At 41.0% G+C, this 20201-nt stretch overlaps 1 protein-coding gene across 3 annotated transcripts in view; it reads left to right on the top strand.

The window, feature by feature from the left end:
• GCLC (glutamate-cysteine ligase catalytic subunit) overlaps positions 1-20201 on the top strand; it is a 48073-nt gene that overhangs the window by 11301 nt on the left and 16571 nt on the right. Inside the window, exons 1-5 of one of the 3 annotated variants that reach the window (XM_078370702.1) lie at positions 4408-4475; positions 12464-12576; positions 13729-13911; positions 18471-18584; positions 20058-20116. In XM_078370702.1, the coding sequence (XP_078226828.1) occupies positions 12473-12576; positions 13729-13911; positions 18471-18584; positions 20058-20116 (460 nt within the window). In that variant the 5' untranslated portion in view covers positions 4408-4475; positions 12464-12472. Of the gene's footprint in view, positions 1-4407; positions 4476-12463; positions 12577-13728; positions 13912-18470; positions 18585-20057; positions 20117-20201 lie in introns of those variants that run through there. The other 2 variants (XM_078370700.1, XM_078370701.1) reach the window with 2 other exon arrangements.

Genomic DNA, 20201 nt, shown 5'->3' with positions numbered 1-20201 from the left:
TCTTGAGGTCAGGAGTTCAAAACCAGCCTGACCAACATGGTGAAACCCAGTCTCTACTAAAAATGCAAAATTAGTTGGGCCAGGTATAGTGGCACATTCCTGTAATCCCAACTACTTGGGAGGCAGAGGCAGGAAAATTGCTTGAACCCAGGAGGCAGAGGTTTCTGTGAGCCAAGATTGCACCATTGCACTCCAGCCTGGACTACGAGAGCGAAACTCCATCTGAAAAATAAAAAAGAAAACAGAATTTCAATTCTTTGGACCACAATTTCCTCATCTGTAAGACTAATTTAAAAACCCTGTTTTGTGGTGTTTTGAATTGCATGTTTATGTATACATTATTTTAGTTGTATTCTTAAACAATTTTTAACTGTTTCAGAATACCTTAAACTCTGTAACTTATGAAAATAGGTAAATCTACCGGAAGTGGTAGCATTCATTCCCCTGCAACCTTTCAGGTTTTAGCATTTTCTTTGAGATAGCATACTTTACCATCAACTGAAAAAGTAATCTTAATTATAAAGCCATGGATATTAATTTTCTAGAAATTTAGTGTGGGAGTTAGTAGTATTGTGTGTAGGAAGAATGATGGCAGGCTTTCAAGAGGTGGGAAAGGATAAGAAGCCTCTGGATTTGCCAATTGGGCAAGTACTGGGGGCATTTGGCAGTGGCATATCTGAACATATTAAGGATTTGAGAGAAGAGCAGAAGTTGGTGTCAGATGCAAATAAATGTCACAAAGCCCCCTGCATGTTTTTACATTTTATATGATCCTTGAAATCTTTATTATAATTTTTAGAAGCAGATAGGCTTGCCCTGGGACATCATGTGAGTTTGTGTCACTTTGGTAGTATCTCCGTGGCTGCTAAGTTATCACTAGTGTGTTGTGAAACTGAATGAGTGATGACTTAAAATTTCCAATTAATGATTCTGTTTCTCAGACATGGTTTAAGAATACAAAGAAGTATGTGGTGAGCCTCAGACTTCTAGCCAAAAGAGTTCATTTTTGATACGTCTTTATTGATACCTGGAAAGTTTGGCTATCTAGATTGGTATGTCCTGAGTGAGTTCATATGGCTAAGGTTCTGCTCCGATGGATGATCTCTAAAGAACTTTCTCTGTATTAGGTTTTTGTGTCTGTTTTGTGGCCGGAGTTTAGTAGTTGAACTTATTTCCACGATAATATTACAAAAAAGCCCCCAAAACAGATGTTCCTAGTTACATAACGGTTCTTACAGATCCACGGTCGTCTTTGTCCCTCTCCCCCCGGATTCTGTTTTTAGGCCTTTGGATTCAGTTAACTACTTTTTGAAGTGGATGGTGACTAGCAGAATTCAGACTCTAAGGTGAGTGACTCCATGACGCTTTTCCTGGAAACCAGGAAAAATCTGGGCTGTAAGTCTGACCCATTCTAATTAATTGCTGGCAGGAACCAGAGCTTCACTGAGATAGAAAAGGTCATAGAAGCTGCTGTTTTCTAGCAGACATTTCAGCAGTCCTGCCTGAGCTAAGCAGGATAGTACTCTGGCCTGCCAGTGTGTTAAGTTGTGTCTAGGGATTATGATCTGTTGGCTCCACTACTTAAATAGAGCAAGAACTGGGAAGTAAACAAAAATCCTCTGAGAACAAAGTTCATGTACTTTATTCCTAGAAGCATATTTGAGGCCTATACTCAGATTACTTTATACATGGTTCCTGTAAGCTTGGACATCTAGTTTCTCAGCTCAAGATGTACTTCAAGAAGTTGAAGCAGAAATGAGAGGGACCAGTCAGGAGAGCTGCTGCCCAAAGCAGGTCCAGATGTGGCCTTCCTGATGTGCCCCCAAAAGCATTGCTCTGTTACAGCTGTAAAGAAGTGAAATGGCCAAAAATATGTGAAGCCCTAATAAAAAGTAAAAGTATGTTTAGCATCTTCCTGTTGATAGCAGAAGGGGATGTAGTCAATTTTAGAAAGATTTCTACTCATGTATATGTAAACTTTTTAAAGAAAACATATGCACTAAAGGGGTCAGTTTTAGGTAATAAGAAAATTCATTTGAATAAAATGAATGTTCTGTATTTGGTGAGTGAAAGAAAAATAGATGGTCTTATACTAAGAGTTTCTGGAAGACTTTAATTTCAAAAACAGTAGTTTAGAACTGGAAAGGACATTGGGTTTTCTCTTATTTTCAGATTGGTTTAAGAGCCAAAGACTATAACACATTGTGAGTAGCTATCAGCAGGGAAAATTAGGGCTGCTCTGGGCAGGATAAATACCTTGCACAGCTTTAGGAGGCACCAGGGTGGGTAGCACCCCTTGAGGATGGAAAGGGGAAGGGGTTAAATGTTGGGGGTTCAGCAGAGGTCTGTCTGAAGGAGTGGCACTTGACTTGTAGCACACAAGAGCCAGCTCTTTGAAATACTGTGGTAAAATCTTCCAGGCAGAAGAAACAGAAGTGTTTCAAAGGCCTTGAAGTAGTTGTTGTAAAGACAGAAAAGGCCAGTGTAGCTGCAACACAGTGTTGGGTGGGATGAAGGAGGCTGAGAAGATTGGTTCTAATGCTCTTCGGGAGGGATGTTGGAGTTTCTGCTGGGTTTGAACCATTTAAGAGTTTCGAGGCCGGGCACGGTGGCTCACACCTGTAATCTCAGCACTTTGGGAGTCCAAGGCAGGTGGATCACCTGAGGTCTGGAGTTCGACACCAGCCTGACCAACATGGTGAAACACCGTCTCTACTGAAAATAGAAAAACTAGCCGAGCGTGGCAGCACATACCTGTAATCCCAGCTATTTGGGAGGCTGAGGCAGGAGAATCACCTGAACCCAGGAGGTGGAGGTTGCAGTGAGCTGAGATCGCACCATTGCACTCCAGCCTGGGCAACAAGAATGAAACTCTGTGTCAAAAGAAATAAAGTTTCAAGGCCGGGCGTGGTGGCACATGCCTGTAATCCCAGCACTTTGGGAGGCTGAGGTGGGTGGATCACGAGGTCAGGAGATCGAGACCAGCTGGCCAACGTGGTGAAACCCTGTCTCTACTAAAAATACAAAAATGAGCTGGGAGTAGTGGCACACATTTGTAATCCCAGCTATTTGGGAGGCTGAGGCAGGAGAATCACTTGAACCCAGGAGGTAGAGGTTGCAGTGAGCCAAGATCGTGCACTCCAGCCTGGTGACAGAGCAAGACTCTATCTCAAAAAAAAAGAATTTCAAGGAGAGTGACATGAGCTGCTTGCTGAAGGACTGTGGTCTGCCTGACTGTAGTGTGAGACAGCATTCCATGCCAGTAGCTTTCACCTTTGACTAAAACAAGTACTGTGTGAAACAGTTTTACAAAACAGTACTTCCCTTCCCATGAGTGACATATACCGATATTTCTATTCTACTCTATTAAAAAAATTTATTTTGTTATGTTGATCACAACTCACCATGACCCACTAAGGAGCTGTAACCAATGTTTGAAAAACATAAGACATTATTCTACATCAATCAGTGTATCACTGCCCTGGAGCTAGAGAATAGTAATCACTAACCCCTGAGTGGTACAGTGTACTTAATACTGTTTTAGGCACTTTACATGCATTGTTTTATGTAATCCTCTCCAGTAGCCCTGTGAGGTTAGTATTAACACCATTCTGCAAAAACTGAAGCATCATGAAGTTACCAGGATTCAAACTGATTGACTTCAAAGCCTGCACTCTTAGCTGCTCCCCCACCTGTTGCTGCCCAAATAGGCAGGAGGAAAAGAGCTCTATGCCAGTTTGAATAGGCTCCAACTAGAGATGAGATTGAGGGTGGTAAGGAAAAGAAGAAAGAATAGAGAAAGGGATGATGGTAATGCAGGAAGTAGGCTTTTTTTTTTTTTTTAATGAAAATAGGAATATGTCCTCAGCCACAGATGCAGGCTTAAGCATTTTTTGGTATCTGATAGCCAGTGAGTCTCTTCTAGTGAAATGCCAGCACTCTTTGAAAACAACAGCATTGAATATGCTTGGTGAAGTTCTTGGTCTGCAGGACAAATGCTAACAAGTTTATTAATGTGACTGCAGCCTTCCCAGCTAATCTGCTGGCCCGTGAGCCCTGTGAAAAGGCAGATGAAGGATGAGCCCTTTCTATGAAAATCAGGCTGACCTCATTTGATAGTTACGCAGCCTGTGTCGACTTCTTCCCAGGGCAGCAGGTAGCAGGCCAGGATCAGAACCCCGAGTCAGGAGCTGTAACTTATCTGAGATTTTCATCCTTTAGCATGAATTTTAAATGTGGCAGGGAAAGAGATTATATCCACAAAAACCTAAATTTTCCAAATCCCGTGGATTAGAAGAACCACTCTGTGGGTAGGATCTACTGTAACATCCAGGTACAATTCCTGAATCGGAACCTGACACTGCCTTTGTGACATGTGGTTATGACAGAATGTCTGCACCCAGATTCATATCATGGTGGAATGGCATTCAACTTGGAGGTCTTGAAGCCCTGTCTTCCTGTCACTGGAGGCATAGGTGATGTCTACTGAGCTCTAGCAGTCACTTTGGGGGTAGAATGCCTCTATTTAGCATTGACTCTCTCTTAGTCTCTTTAGAAAACACTCATTTTTTTCTCTCTCTTTATTGGGTTGATTAGTCTAACAGCAGTTCCCAGGAACTAAAGACCTGAATTTCTCATAAGCAGTCTGTGAATTTAGGATGGCCTAACTTATAACATGCCTTAGAAGGAAATCATGTGTGCATTCTTGCTTGCTCAGCCCAAGAAGTGCAACAGTCATGCCCTCATGCTAAAGCCCTAAACTCTCCTGCACCTGGAGGGAGCCCCTGCAGAAATTCTTCATGATCCTCACCCACTCTGGTGCCCCAGCTCTGGCTACTGTTGATCCAAAGCAGTTGGATCTGAAACAGCTTCTGTCTGGGGACCAGGATACTCTCTCTTGTCATCCACGTGGTGACTAGGACTCTAGCAGGGGAATACATTCTCAGGAAGAAGCCAAGGAATTCACTTGTCCTTAGAACCCAGAAGCTGTTGTACTAAAATACAGATGTTTGGAGGTATATAAGAACTATTTATACTTACAATGTTGTTTCTTTAAGAGAAAACGTGTTCTGGTATAGGTTTCTAAATTACAGAGTGCCTGGCTTATGCTGGTGGCAATATGCAGACATCCCCACTGGTAACTTGATGTGCTATCTTTTCTGAGGTTAATTTGTGTGAGAAGACTGCTTAGGTTTTGCTAGATTTGATTCAGAAATAAGGTACGAATGCCTTAATGGTCTTTATAATTGTCAGAAAATTAAAACTAATATATACCTGAATTGTGGTAGCATGATTTAAAAAAAAAAAAACTGCCAGCGTAAATTCAGAGGCCTGGAAAATGTCTCATGCATCTGTGGAGTATGAAAGAGCAGATCTACATTCAAGGATTTCCTTTGTGCCAACAATACTGAATTAGTGTGTCCAGTAAAATTAATTTCAGGATTGTGGTTTCTCTTGGGTTTGGTCGAGTGCTGTCTAGTACAACTTCTGCAGTAGGAGAAATGTTCTGCTCTGCACTATCCATTAGGGAGTAGGGAACTGAATTTTTTATTTTATAACTTTAAATCCACACAGCCACATGTGTCTAGTGACCAGCATAATGGACAACACAATTTTTTTGCGTTCCTTTGGTGAAAGGTGACATTTTCCCCCTGTATGCGATTCACCCCAGTTTACCCTGCAGCTCTCATTGTCTTTCTCTATTTTGTTAAAGTCTTGGAACTTTTTCTCTTGGGCCTCGTATCACTAATCTAGGCATGTTAAAAATGTTTTCTGTGTTTGAGCCAAAACAATGTTGAGGAAGTTACTCCACCTAATCCTATAGGAAAGTAATTGATTTTTATCAGTATTAAAATTGAGATTAATGTGTTATAAATAAAAAGCAGCCTGCTCTGTGCTACAGAAAACTGGATTAGGGAGAGGCCACATTTATTTTAATTTCTAAAAGTATAAACCTTTCATAGTATCATGTGAAATTCTGTACTATGAATAGACACAAAACCAAAATTTTCTCCAAATATATGAAATGTTAGAAGCATTTAATATGACTTTAGTTTAAACTGCTAACACATTTTCTTTTTGGAACATAGAACAATTTAATTATTACAGTATCCACAGTTATCAGTTTAAAATACAGTTGTGTGTTATGTGACGTATGTATGTATGTATAGTGCCATGTACACAAAAGCACACAGTTTCTACTTTGTACTTGTCCCCTAAAAGTGCTTGGAGATTGCCGTGTGAAACAGTGCTTTTCATATTTGTGATGTCATCATTAGACATATCTTTTTTTTTTTTTTTTTTTTGAGACGGAGTTTTCGCTCTTGTTACCCAGGCTGGAGTGCAATGGTGCGATCTCAGCTCACCGCAACCTCTGCCTCCTGGGTTCAGGCAATTCTCCTGTCTCAGCCTCCTGAGTAGCTGGGATTACAGGCACGCGTCACCGTGCCCAACTAATTTTTTTTTTTTTTGTATTTTTAGTAGAGACGGGGTTTCACCATGTTGACCAGGATGGTCTCGATCTCTTGACCTCGTAATCCACCCTCCTCGGCCTCCCAAAGTGCTGGGATTACAGGCGTGAGCCACTGTGCCCGGCATTAGACATATCTAACAAAGGAGTCCATCTTTAAAAATCCGAGCCATATGCAATTTTATGACATCTGTATGAGAATCTCATATTCAGTTTTCTACTTTTTAAAACACAGCTTCTCTTTTAATCTTGTCATTCAGGTTGTCCTTGTGTAACTGTGGGTGTTTAAAAATTAAGTAGCATCATTATGGCTAACACCTCTTTGGGTGGTCCAAGTTTGGGAAATGAATGCCATCCAACTTGATGGTTGAGATTGCTTTAAAAAAAATTGTCATTACCATTTTGCTGTGAGAGGAAACAGTCTTCTGGGCAGAAGGCATAGTCCCTAACTTTAAAACAGTTTATAACCTAGTGGGTGACTGCTGAGCATGATCTCCGTGGGGTGGATGCAGTGATCTGCATCTTTGACAGGCCAGAGGGTAGTTGTGCTGCAGTCAGCCGTGCAGCTTCCCAGGGGGATGGGATCCTATGGGAGGTTGTATTTTATGTTAAAGGATCCCTAGACTCTCACCTTTGCCTAGCCAGTCCCCATGTCAGGAATCAACTTACATTTAAATTGCACTTCCTCTGGGAAGCCTTCTCATCTTCTAGACTGGATTAGACACTGCTGTTACACATGCACAGCTCTTCTTTGGTCATTTTGGGCACTCGTTCAGATAATTCAGTAATAGCGTGTTACTGTCAGTCCAGCCCAGCATAAGTGTGAGAACGGGAGCCACATCTGCCTGGCTCTTCACAGTATTGCCAGCACCTGCTTAGCACAGGGCTTTGTGGAATGGATGAAAGAACAAAGGGGTTAGTGCTGGGGGCTGGGGGGCAGGGAGTACGTGCAGCAAGAGAGTGTTTTTTGGCACCCATTAGTTATCAATTCTGACTAGAGCCTTAGTCCTCAAAATGGTTGCAGGCTTGTTTAGGAGTTAGTGTAAGGAGAAAACTAAGTCTCTGAGAAGCAGCGGGTGGTTCTAGCAAAAGAATCAAAACTATTGCTTGGGCCATTGCAAGGGAGCCAGCAAAGTGGAGTGGAGGAGCTGGCCCTGAACCCCAGATGTCAGTGTGAGGATTGGAGACCCTGCCCTCACACATACTCTGCCTGGACTAGGTCCTGGGAAGCCCTTCACTGCCTTGCCTTCCTTGGCTGACCACACGGATACAGATCCTTCCCAGGGTGTAAGGAGGGGAAAGTCCTCATGCTCTCTCTGGGAGGAATATAGGACCTCGTAGCTCATTGTCCCTGAAGGACTTAATGTAGGTTTCTTCTCTTCAGATGGGTTAGATAGTTTGAAAGGAGAAATTCCTTCTTTCTAATTTACACAGAAACTGATAAAGGAACTTTCTCACAGTATAACCTCCCTAAATGGGGAACTGCCTATAACTGCTTTGAGTCTTACAGAACTGTATTGTTTCCTAATTAGGCACTGTTTTTACCTCTAGGAGTAGATATTAAGAAATTAGTATTTCATAAAATACTCAGCCATTCCGCAAATTCTAAGCTCCCTGAAACTCTTATCCTCAAGGTAGGGTATCAATATGTTTTTGTTTTTTTTTTTTGAGACGGAGTTTCACTCTTGTTACCCAGGCTGGAGTGCAATGGCGCGATCCTGGCTCACCGCAACCACGGCCTCCTGGGTTCAGACAATTCTCCTGCCTCAGCCTTCTGAGTAGCTGGGATTACAGGCACGCGTCACCATGCCCAGCTAATTTTTTTTGTATTTTTAGTAGAGACGGGGTTTCACCATGTTGACCAGTATGGTCTCGATCTCTTGACCTCGTGATCCACCCACCTTGGCCTCCCAAAGTGCTGGGATTACAGGCTTGAGCCACCGCGCCCGGCCTCAAAATGTTTTTTAAAAAAAGGAAAGAAAATTTTTATTTTACACTAGTGGTGAATGCCATTTAAAGACTTAAATCCTAAAAATTTACTTTTATCTTAAGCTTCATTGTCACAGGTATTTCATCATCTGCTGTATACTCAGCATTGTACTGAGTATTTACATCACCTCAGTTAAAATTCTGTTTTTATTGGCCTAATTTCAGATGAACATAAAGCACCCAACCTTTGTTTAAAGCCCCACCCTTGTTTAAATGACTTGGATTATTATGTCCAGAGCATTCCTAGCAACACTATTTAACACATAAAGCGAAGTGCATACTAGTCTTTTGTATGCGTCTTTGTCCTTGGTTCCACAGCTCAGAGATATCAGTGTATTAGTGACTTTCATTCTAGTCTTTTATATGTGTCTTTGTCCTTGATATGACAGCAGAGAGATTAATGACTTTTATTTTAGTAGGATAAAATTTAGCCTTTTAGCAATAGAAATCTAAGATATTTTAATTTTCATTTGTAAAAATGATGTATATTTAAAATATGAGTGTCTTACAAAGAGGTTGGGTATTTTTATTGGGCCTCTTTTCCCCTATTTAAAAGGATAGCTGATGGGTGCCAAGAAAACAGTATCGCAAAGTCACCTCTAGGGTGTTGTGACCTGTGTATTGCAGAGAATAGAGCTCAGTGGGTATTTTTTTCCCTACTTCCAAGATGATATGTTAATTACACAAGTTTGAAATGGTCACTCTGCAACCCATTTATAATGCTGTTTAAGGTAAATACGCTTTTGGAGTTGTATATGTGTGCAGTGTACTTAAATATGTTAGATGTTGCTGCAATTCTGGGTTTATAGCCTAGATACTATTCAAAGTTAAAAAGCTGGTTACAGTTTTATCCTTAGAATTGGTGTTGTAGTACAGAAAGGCATTTGTTTTATTATTTTCTTTTTTACATTCATCTTATCCTTTGGATTCAAAAACCTAGTTTAGGAAGGGGATAAAATCCAGAAATCCTAAAATAATTTATTATGGCTTTAGATGTTTTGTGTTGGAAAAGAGTTGTCTTAATGTATCACTTTTCATTATCACCATCATCTAGGTTATTGCATCAAACCCCATTTTAGTCTAGTTTGGCTTTTAAAGATGCGGTTACGATTGAGAATGCTCATATAGACAGACTCTAATCAGAAATAAACAAATGTGTTGAGGTGGTGAGGGTGTTTAACAAAAAGCTAAAAGATTGAAGAATCTTTTTGAGGACTAGTGTAGAAAGATCAAGGTGACTGCAGAGAAGGAGCACATCAGAAGACATTAAATTTGAGTTTGAAAAACCTTCAGGAAATTCCTGAGGCTTCCAATGATTACATTCTACTGAAAAGTAAATTTGGTTTTCTTTCTCGTTCAGTAAATATTCTAATGTTTTTCTGTTTCATTTGCTTAATGAGATCATGAAGTGATTATACTTTAATTGAGGAGAGTTTGGTTTGTTAACATTTTAAATGTCATCCATTTGGCTGATATTTAAAACTCAAAATGAACTTGAACTTTTTGTTCTTTTGCCTTACCCGTATTTTAAATTTGTGGGCTAAGAGTGAATTTGAAAACTAAGGATTTCAATTTTTTTCAAAGTTAGGAAAGTAACAAAAGTTATTGCAACTTAGTTTATATAATTGCTACAAGTTTTTGCTCATTCGGTAGAAAATAAATGATACAAACTCAGTAAGCTAGGAAGTATCTCATAGACTTTCTTTAGGAAGCATGTTACCTACATAAGAAAATAACTTAATTCCGGTAGCAGATGCTAGGCAGATGAGTTGGAGTCTGAGTGAGTGAAGGAGGGAGTACTGAAGAAAGAAGATTTCCTCCTAGCTGGGAGAGTTAGGAATGCTACATAGACTAAGTGGGCTCTGTCCTGGGCCTGAGAGACGGGCCAATTAATCTGTTTAAATCTATGACTATAACTTAGTTACAGCTCAGCTTCCATGATACAGTGTTAGGCCCCCTTCCATAAAAATGAAAGCATCAATTTGAGATCGTTTCATCCAGTATTACTACTTTTCCCTGCTTTCTATAGGTTATAACAATTTTATAAAAAGCTTATTATCATCACTTACCAAGATCGGCATCCTCTACAGTCCTAGCAGCAAGGTGTGCTGGGCCTTGAGGCTAGACAGGGGTGGCTTCAAATCCCTGGCTGACATTTGTGGCCTTGAGTAGCTTACCTCTCTGAGCCCCTTTGCCCACCTGTGAAACGAGTGATCATGCCTACTTTTGCATGCTGGGTTTGAAGATTAGGTTTCATATATGAAAGCATATCTTTTCTCATTATGCTCATTTAAAGATTAACTTGTTATCTTTTCACATACCCATTCTGAGACTCAACCAAGTTTCCTGTTCCGTCAGGTTTTAGCTGTTCTGGAGTCATAGATCTATAGATGCTATCGTGCAATCTGTACTTGGTGTTGGCAACAGTTCCAGACTCTGCAGCTTAGTTTTTAGTCAGCTGACGCTGAGTGATTATGCAGGTGGAGACCTCATGTGTCTGGTTCATGTACCCAAATCAAGCAGCCTCTTCTGTTTCTTGAACTACAAGATTCTGATGAGAGCTAATGAAAGTTAATTGAAAGTTTATTTTGTTATTGTTTAAACTTGCTAGGCTATCTCCTGTAGTTAACTTTTTTTTTCTCTTTATAATCCTGTTTCTTAGCCATTACTGTTTCTGTGATGAGGTTGGCTGACTCAAATGCCTTCCAAGACCAGGGAAATACACATAAATAAGGGAATAAACCACGGCAGACAGTGTGTACCCCGGAAAAGTGAACAGCCCAGCCACAGTTACAGGCTTCCTTCTGGCCTTTTGGGTGTTGTTTTAAGACTGAGAACCTAGATTTACAAGTGAAACGTCCAGGAGATAGTGGATATACTGTTGCCTGCCTTTTTTTTTTTTTTTTAACTACTATTGTAAGTGAAATTTACAAGTGAGAAATGTCCAAGAGATAGTGGATATACTGTTTTTTGTTTTGTTTTGTTTTTTAGCTGCTATCGTAAGCCAAATTAATACACCATGGCTTGCAATAGTAGTTAAACTGTGGCTTACAATAGTAGTTAAATATGGTTTGTCTTGTGAGGGAATCAGCTTCCCACCTCTGTAGTAACTGTCTTTCTTTCAGTTACTTTCAGGGGTTTACCTGAATAATTCTTTCCACTTATGTATGGATAATGGATGTTTTGCTTCACTCACACATTGTGATTCATAATCTTCACTGTTCACGCCAACTCTCATGATTTAAAGCATGCAATTTCAGGAAAAAGAAAAGTAGGTTCTAGTTGTACTCTGCCCAGAAGTATGACTTTGGTGTTTAAGTCTTTGTTTTTATTAGAATTCCACCAGGTATTGTTAATAAATGCACTAGTGCACCCTGCATTATAAATTTTATATGGTTTCAGAGTGGAGAAATTGTCTTAAATTACTTGTGATAAACCAAAATTAAATTGTTGAACCCCCTAAAATAACTTCTCCACACAGTATATTTATGATTATGGTTTAACTCTCCAAAAGTGGGACTGGTAGTGGGATTATGAAAGTGTAATCGACCTGACTTATTACTCTGCCAGTAAGTGTAATCTACCTTGACTGAAATGTCCAGATAACCACTTTCTTAAACTTACAGTAAACTAACTGGAAATACATTTTTTAATGCAGCTGCTTTTTTACAATGGCAATTTACAGAATCTTTGCTTCAAAACGCATCTTTTTTGAAGTACAACTTGTCAAAATGGGTATCGACCTTTCCATAGGATATTAAGTAGAACAGAGACAAGGGGGGATGAAGGTGGCACTATTGACTGATCAGATCATTCCTTCAGGTTTTCATATTACGCGTATGAACACTTACTGTGTGCTGTACTGTAAGCAGATGTGACTGTCTGGGGTTACTGCGGATCCTTTCCAGACTTCATGTTTCCCTGCCTTCTTCTTCAGGAGGTCACACTGAAAACAAGTCTGGAAGAATGTAGAATGTTAATTTTTCTCACCTTTATTTTCAACAGGTGGAATACATGTTGGTATCTTTTGATCATGAAAATAAAAAAGTCCGGTTGGTCCTGTCTGGGGAGAAAGTTCTTGAAACTCTACAAGAAAAGGGGGAAAGGACAAACCCAAAGTAAGCTCCCATGTGCTGATTTAGTGTTTCTGAAACTGCTAAAACTACTAGAATATAGAGTTTTTCCCCAGTTACTGGAGGCAAGATAGTGCAACACTTAAGAGTACGGGCTCTGGTTCCAGGTGGCCAGAGTTTCAAATCCTGGTTCCTTTACTCAGTAGCTGAATAACTTTGGGCAAGTTACTTAACTTTTCTGTGCCTCAGTTCTCTCATCTGTAAAGATAATAACAATACCTACCTAAGGTGTTGGAATTAAATACATTAGTATATGAAGCACTTTGTGCAGTAAATTAAATATAAAGCCTGTTTATTATTAAAACGTTTTGAGGAGAAATGTATTGTGGAAGCATACAACTGGGATCAAAAACCATGGTGCAAGACAAAACTTGCAGATGAGTTTTGCTTGGCTGGCATGATGTTTTAAAAAGATTTCTATATTTAAGTAGACAAAGAGGGGGAGGGAAGGGGAATATATACTCCCTGTTCATTTTCCACTCATTAGTTTTGGGGGAGCTGCACTTGAGTTTGGAGCGTAGCATTGAATTGAAAGAGCCTGTAAGGCCTCATGTCCTTTACTGCAGAGTGGGTGAGTTTGTCCTGGTCAGTGAGTGCTCTGTGTGCATTTTCAGTTATTCATAAAGATTTTGGGTTGGGCATGGTGGCTCATGCCTATAATCCCAGCACTTTGGGAGACTGAGGCAGGCAGATCACTTGAGGCCAGGAGTTCAAGACCAGCCTGGCCAGCATGGCAAAAACCTGTCTCTACTAAAAAATACAAAAATTAACCAGGTGTGGTATTGCACACCTGTGATCCTAGCTACACAGGAGACTAAGGCACAAGCATTACTTGGACCTGGGAGGCCGAGGTTGCAGTGAGCCAAGATCATGCCATTGCACTCCAGCCTGGATGACAGACCGAGACTCTGTTTCTTCAAAAGAAGAAAACATTTTGGACCCAATACTTCAATACTTGTTGACCATTATATAGTTGAAGAGCTATGGAAAAGTAATAATCACCAAGAACTGTGAAGGAGTTCTTAGCTTCATTTATACCTAATGGTTGCTAAATTTTTAAATCAACTTTAAAAACTTAAAAATTGAGCAGACTGTAGCAAAATAATAAGATGGAACTAAATTATTTATCCTCCGTAGCCATCCCACCCTTTGGAGACCAGAGTATGGGAGTTACATGATTGAAGGGACACCGGGACAGCCCTACGGAGGAACGATGTCTGAGTTCAACACAGTCGAGGCCAACATGCGAAAACGCCGGAAGGAGGCGACTTCTGTCTTAGAAGAAAATCAGGCTGTTTGCACAATAACTTCATTTCCCAGGTTAGTTCCTACATTAACATGCCCCAGCAGATCTCTCAGAGATACAGGTAATAAAAAGAGCAAGTCATGACCCAGGCATTCCACCCTACAATCTTCATACATTACAGACAGTTCATATTTTATGCACGTGAGAGACTGTGTAACAGTAGAGCTGCGGGCACAGTTGGATGCCAGCTTCTGTCGGCTGTGGTGGCTGCACCATGGTGAGCGCACACAGCGGGGCTCAGTGGGAAAGACCGGGGTACTGTGATGACAGACCAGCAGTATGCCTGTGTCGCAGGTGAGGGTGGAGGGAGCAGCATGCCTGCCACATAGTTCTGACCTTGTAAGCAGTAGCCGAAGCTGCTGGAGTGCTGTCGCCTCGTGACTGTGATGGTTATGTCCTCATGCACTTTGAAAAAGGAGCATTTACCTTCTAGCATATGGCGACATCACTGGCAGATCGGAGGGTCTGCAGTGCTCCCAATGCACTATTGATACCGATAATCTATGTGCAACATGAGTCATTAGGTCATTGCGTATTGTGCTGAAAAGATTTAGGGTTTGTCATCAAATCTAGTTATGATCAAAAGTACGTAAAAGTAATATTGAAATTATGTTCTTCGCTTAGGATAAGGTACCTGAATATCATGTGTATTATACATAGAACCTCTACGTGAATACATTTCTGCCAAAGCATGAATGTGATTTATCTATTCTAGATGTCTGTCAGATTATGACAGTACACTTAGCTCCTCAAAGTTCAGAGGAACTCTGGGGTTGGTATCCATGGTGGAGAATGCTTTAAACTATTATTTTTATACCTTTTCACTGAAAAATGTCCACCAGCCATTCAGGGTCATATAATTGGCCTCAGAAGGGCATTGAATTGGGAATTTTACTGTTTTTTATATCTCTATTGTAACATCTAAATAGTTGGAAATTTATTTAAGCCAGTCATCTAACATTTATAGAAGCATTTCTATTTCTGTGATACCTTCATTCCGTGTGTATAGGCCACTCCCCTCTTTCCACCAGAAGGAAAAACCCTGGGTGAGGGTGGGCAGATTGGTTTTGATTCAAGTGGGCACAGTTCTTTGTCCTAATGTTTGAAAGAGGAGGTGAGAAATCACTGGCCCTGCCATTCGTTCAGACACTTGAGTGCCTGCTGCAGGCAGAATGGTCATACCCTCATGAGTGAAGACGGACAGCCCTGTCTCTGTGGAGCTAGGGGGATGAAGGACAATCAAATACCCATAGATTCAATGAGTGTCAAAGTGGGGCATTGCTAGGAGGAGGAGATACACGGGTAGCAAAGAGTACAACCTGGGTATCCAGTGGATGCTGGTGGGTAGAGGGGGAGAGGGATGGGATGTCCGAGGTTCTTGGAGGAGTGAAACAGGAATGGGGAGCAAAGGAAAATCTTAGGGAGGGGGAGCAGTGTGTGTAGAATAAGTCCTAGGATGAGCCAAGCAAGCAGTCTTTTCTGGGAACTAGAAGTAAGCAAGCTGGCCAATCTAGCCAATGTGACTAGGAGGCTGAGGAGGAAGTGCAAGTGTGGGGTAAAGGGAAGCTGGCAGGTAACTTGCTGGCCAGGTCAGGATAGCAATAGATTTTGGTTATTCTCCTAAAAGCAGTTGGAGGCCTCTGGAAGGTTGAAGTGGGTGGATGGCATCCCCTTTTTTGCTTTGCAGCCCTTACTTGGGCTGTAGTGTGAGAGTAGCTGTGGAGCTGGTGCCAGGGCTACTAGGAGCTCAGTGAGGGAGCTCCCTGGGGGAGACAAGGGCTGCCTGGATGCCAGTGGGTGGTTTCACAGATGACAGAGTCAGTGCACTGCTGGGGAGAGAAGAGACAGCAAGGCTGTTGCTATAGGTCATTGTCCTGAAAACCTTAGCATTTTACAGTAGAGGCCAAAGAGTAGGTTACAGATGTTAAAAGACAACTTCTAGTGAACTGGAAAATTTAATACCTTATGTTTTCCTTCTTTTCTGCTTAACATTTAAGAGGTTGTACATTTCCTTTAACAAATTAAGGAAGTGGGAAGAGATTTGTAACACAAACCAGAACTGTTTTATATATTAAAACTGAGGAATATATAGGATTGATGGGCTGTGGTGTTTCCTTCTAGGCCTGAAAGTGAAGTTTTGGGTTAAACCTAATGTATCCCTTACCTTAATTGAGAATGGTTCTGTATAGAATAGTTGTCCTTCTTAAAAAGATTTAGCAGCTGGGCATGGTGGCTCACGCCTGTAATCCCAGCACTTTGGGAGGCCGAGGCAGGTGGATCACCTGAGGTAAGGAGTTTGAGACCAGCCTGGCTGACATGTAAAACCCCATCTCTACAGAAAATACAAAAATTAGCCAGGTATGGTGGCATGCGCTTGTAATCCCAGCTACTAGGGAGGCTGAGGCAGGAGAATCGCTTGAACCTGAGAAGCAGAGGCTGCAGTGAGCTGAGACTGTACCACTGCGCTCCAGCCTGGGCAACAGAGCAAGACTCTGTCTCAAAAAAAATAAAAATAATCAAAATAAAAAGATGTAGCATCTTAAGTCATTATGAACAGAGAGTTGAGACAAAGGCACACCTTTTATTCTAAAAACCTATAATTTTAAAAAATTATGTGTATACTTTTTTATACCCTGTCCATATAAGAAGGTATTTTTGGACTTGAAATAATAATTATTAGTTATTTAGTGGTCAGAAGCCTCCCTGTACATCCATAGTAAATGATAAAGTTTTGTTGTAGTATGGGATCAAGGGAGAAAGGAGTGTGCTGGTTCTTAAGTGTAAACGGTGTGACTTTCTTTGTAAAGAAGTAAAGCTCTATAGCATGGAGCTGTAGTCCAAAACAGTAGTCATCTGACTATTTAAACTTAAAATTAAAATTATGTAAAATGAAAGTTGTAGTCCCTGATGTGACTGAGGAACTAGACTCATTTCAAGGGCTCAGTAGCCACGTGGTTAGTGACTACCAACACTGGTTTGGATAGTGGAGCTATTAAACATCTCCATCACTCCAGAAAGTTCTGTTGGACAGCACTGGTCTAGAATAAAGCACTGCCGTAGGTGTCTGAAGATGCAAGTTCTGATTCTACCTTCTCCCTTCCACGCAAACACGTTCTCATTCTCTCTTCATCTAATCTGATTCTGGTGAGCGAGGAGTCCCCTCAGATTTAAGTTTGTTACTCACTCAAAGGACTAATCCTAAGGTTATAGGCCCATAGCAAATAATGCACATAGCTTCAAGAATTCTCAAGAACGCTTGTAGCTGGGAGCTGTTTTCTAGGTAAAGATCACTACCTTCAGTTGTTCACAAGGTGGATATGGGCAGCCAAAAGGTACTTTATTTCATATTAAGAAAAAGTAGGGGTTGAAAATAAGGCATGGATGGCCATGCGTGGTGGCTGACGCCTATAATCCCAGCACTTTGGGAGGCTGAAGGAGAAGGATTACTTAAGCCTAGGAGTTCAAGACCACTTTGAGCAACATAGTGAGACTTCATCCCTACAAAAAAAAAAAGCTTAGCCGGGTACAGTGGCTCACGCCTGTAATCCCAGCTACTCAGGAGGCTGAGGCAGAAGGATGACTTGAGCCCAGGAGTTCAAGGCTGTGCTGAGCTATGATTGATTGTGCCACTGCCCTCCAGCTTGGGAGACAGAGCAAGATCCTGTCTCAGGAAAAAAAAAATATATATATATATATATATATATATATATATTTTTTTTTTTTTTTTAAATATATGAGTTAGTCTTGACCCTCAAACCCAAGTTTCTTTCTTCCCATGGATTTAAAACCCCTCCCTGTCTGGCTTTCACTTAGTCTTTGTCCTCCCTTATAGCACATGTAATATTGACCTCAAATTCCTAACTTGGAAAAACTGGGGCCATCACTGAAAGTGATGTGGAATTTGAGCTTTACATTTAGGAATAAATACGGAGCTTCATTTTTCTGTGTTAAAATTAGAGCTCCTTAAGTCAAGTAAGAGAATAGGGTTGGGTTTCAGACTTCAGAGGGTGATCTCAGGAGCGGATGGGGACACTGGCAGAGATGCTCCCTAATCTTGAGGGACTCATGAGGTGACCTGCAGAGGCAAAAAATAGGCTCCTTCCAGTTTCAAACAGAGCCTACCAGGAAGTGGGAGGCAGTGTTGCCATGCAGGGGGTCCAAAGATAATCTGAGAATTTAGAGGTGAAAAAGGAAGACACCTCAGAAACCATGTAGGGGGACACCTGTAACCCATGACAGCTGGCGTGACCAAGAGAAACGACTTCTCTCCTCCTTCCTATTAGACGAAGAGATGGAGAAGACTCGAGTAGTTGCTGTGTGGGTTGTGAGTCAGTGGAGACTTGGATAAAGTTAGTAGTGGGCTGGAATTAAATGATCCTCATGAGCAAGAAGTGCAGCGAGTGGTTGTGAAGGGGCACAGTATTTAGTACACAACATTTGTTTTGTAGATACAAAACCCTCTGAAAAGGGAATTAGAAATGAGGTGTCTTTAGCAGGTGCAGTGATGGCAAGATTGCCCACAATTAATTCCTGAAAACAAATCCCATCTATTTAGTTCTCCAATTTGTTGTAGATTAGGCTGTCCTGGGTTCACACTGCCTGAGTTCAAACCCAACCCAGTGGAAGGAGGAGCTTCCAAGTCCCTCTTCTTTCCAGATGAAGCAATAAACAAGCACCCTCGCTTCAGGTGAGTATGGCTTTGTGTTGAAATGCAGATGCCCCTCACTAGACCCCTGCCTTCTGGGAGTATGGTATTTCTGTCTAGGAATCCTTTTTGAGCATTTACTGAGTTTTGGCTCCCTTCTGAAGTAACCAGAGAAGATAGCAAACGTGCACCTGTTCTCGTCTTCAGTACCCCTAGGTTCTTTGGTTGTTGACACTTGCACCAGGCTTGATTTACCCATTTTCCAAGTCATTGCTAAGTTATTCGCTGAGCCACTGACCTCATTTAATGGGGTGATTATTTTCAGTGCTAGGTCTGTAAATGCCTACTGGGATTTTTTTCTCTTAGTTATTCCTACTTTGTTTTCCCCTCTGTAAATTAACCGTGGTATCTGTGATCTGCCCATCTCACTCTATTTAACTTGTGAAATAGGTACAGTTCCTGGTATATATAATAGGCACTCTCTTTCTTCTAGTAACTTCTAGTTCTGTTAGTTTGTAGTCCAAGAATTCTCAGCATTCATTCCTTTAACAGACTCGCACGTTTGCTCTGTGCAGAGACTTTTGAGGGAGACGTATTTGTAGACATAGTTTCTAACTTCTAATGTTGTCATGTGTTTAAAGGAAAATAAAAACAATTCAGCTGCTCAAGAAGAGATAGATTATGACAGATGTCAAAAGATGGTAGCACCAGAAATTATTGGAGAAAGGAAGGTGCTTCTGAGTGAGGGTATCAAAGCAGGCTTCATGGAAGAGGTGGCATTGAAGCGGAGTCTATAACAGCATTGTCCACAGAAACATGTAATTGTAAATGTTTCATACCCACATTAAAGTAAAAACCAGATGAACATAATTTTATATTTTATTTAACCCAGTATGTCCAAAAGTGTTACCATTTGAACATGTAATCAATACTTTATTAACAAGTAATTTTATGTTTTTTTGTACTAAGTCTTCAAAATCTGGAGTATATGTTACTCTCATGGAACATGCATGTTTTAATTAGGACGAGCCATATTTCAAGTACTTAGTGGCCACTGTGTGCCTGGTAGCTTTTGGACTAAACAAGCGTGAGTCTGGAGGATAAGTGTTAGTTAATCCTGCAGATTTGAGGGAGGGAGGAACAAGGCCTTGGGGCTCCAGAGATGCCTGGGAAAAGTGAGTACTACAGTTTGACCAAGGTCTTTGGAGTTAATTTGAGAAATGCTGGAAACAGTGAAAGCAGACCATGGTAAGTTACAGGGAGCCATGGGAGCAGGGGTTGAATAGGAAAGAGAATGGGATTCTTGAGCAGAAGCCAAAGAACTGATACTAATGCAAAACCTTTTATCAGAAACTTCCCTTACAGTATCTTGACACAGATACATTTTCTGTTGAGTTGTCTTAGAGAACTAATTTGAGGTATGATTTCATTCCATTTAATTGTATGTAATCACATTCTTCTTTTACATGATGACTCTTAGGTGACCAATTTATGACGTTTGGTTGTCTGTTTTAGTACCTTAACAAGAAATATCCGACATAGGAGAGGAGAAAAGGTTGTCATCAACGTACCAAGTAAGTCTACTGAGAGGTGGTGGGGTAGGAGAGAGACAGGTTGAATTGCTGTTTAATCCTGGATTCTCAACCATTTTTGTCTTTG

Source organism: Callithrix jacchus, chromosome 4 (genome assembly GCF_049354715.1).
Source record: "Callithrix jacchus isolate 240 chromosome 4, calJac240_pri, whole genome shotgun sequence".
Taxonomy (NCBI): domain Eukaryota; kingdom Metazoa; phylum Chordata; class Mammalia; order Primates; family Cebidae; genus Callithrix; species Callithrix jacchus.
This window is presented reverse-complemented; position numbering and strand designations above follow the sequence as displayed.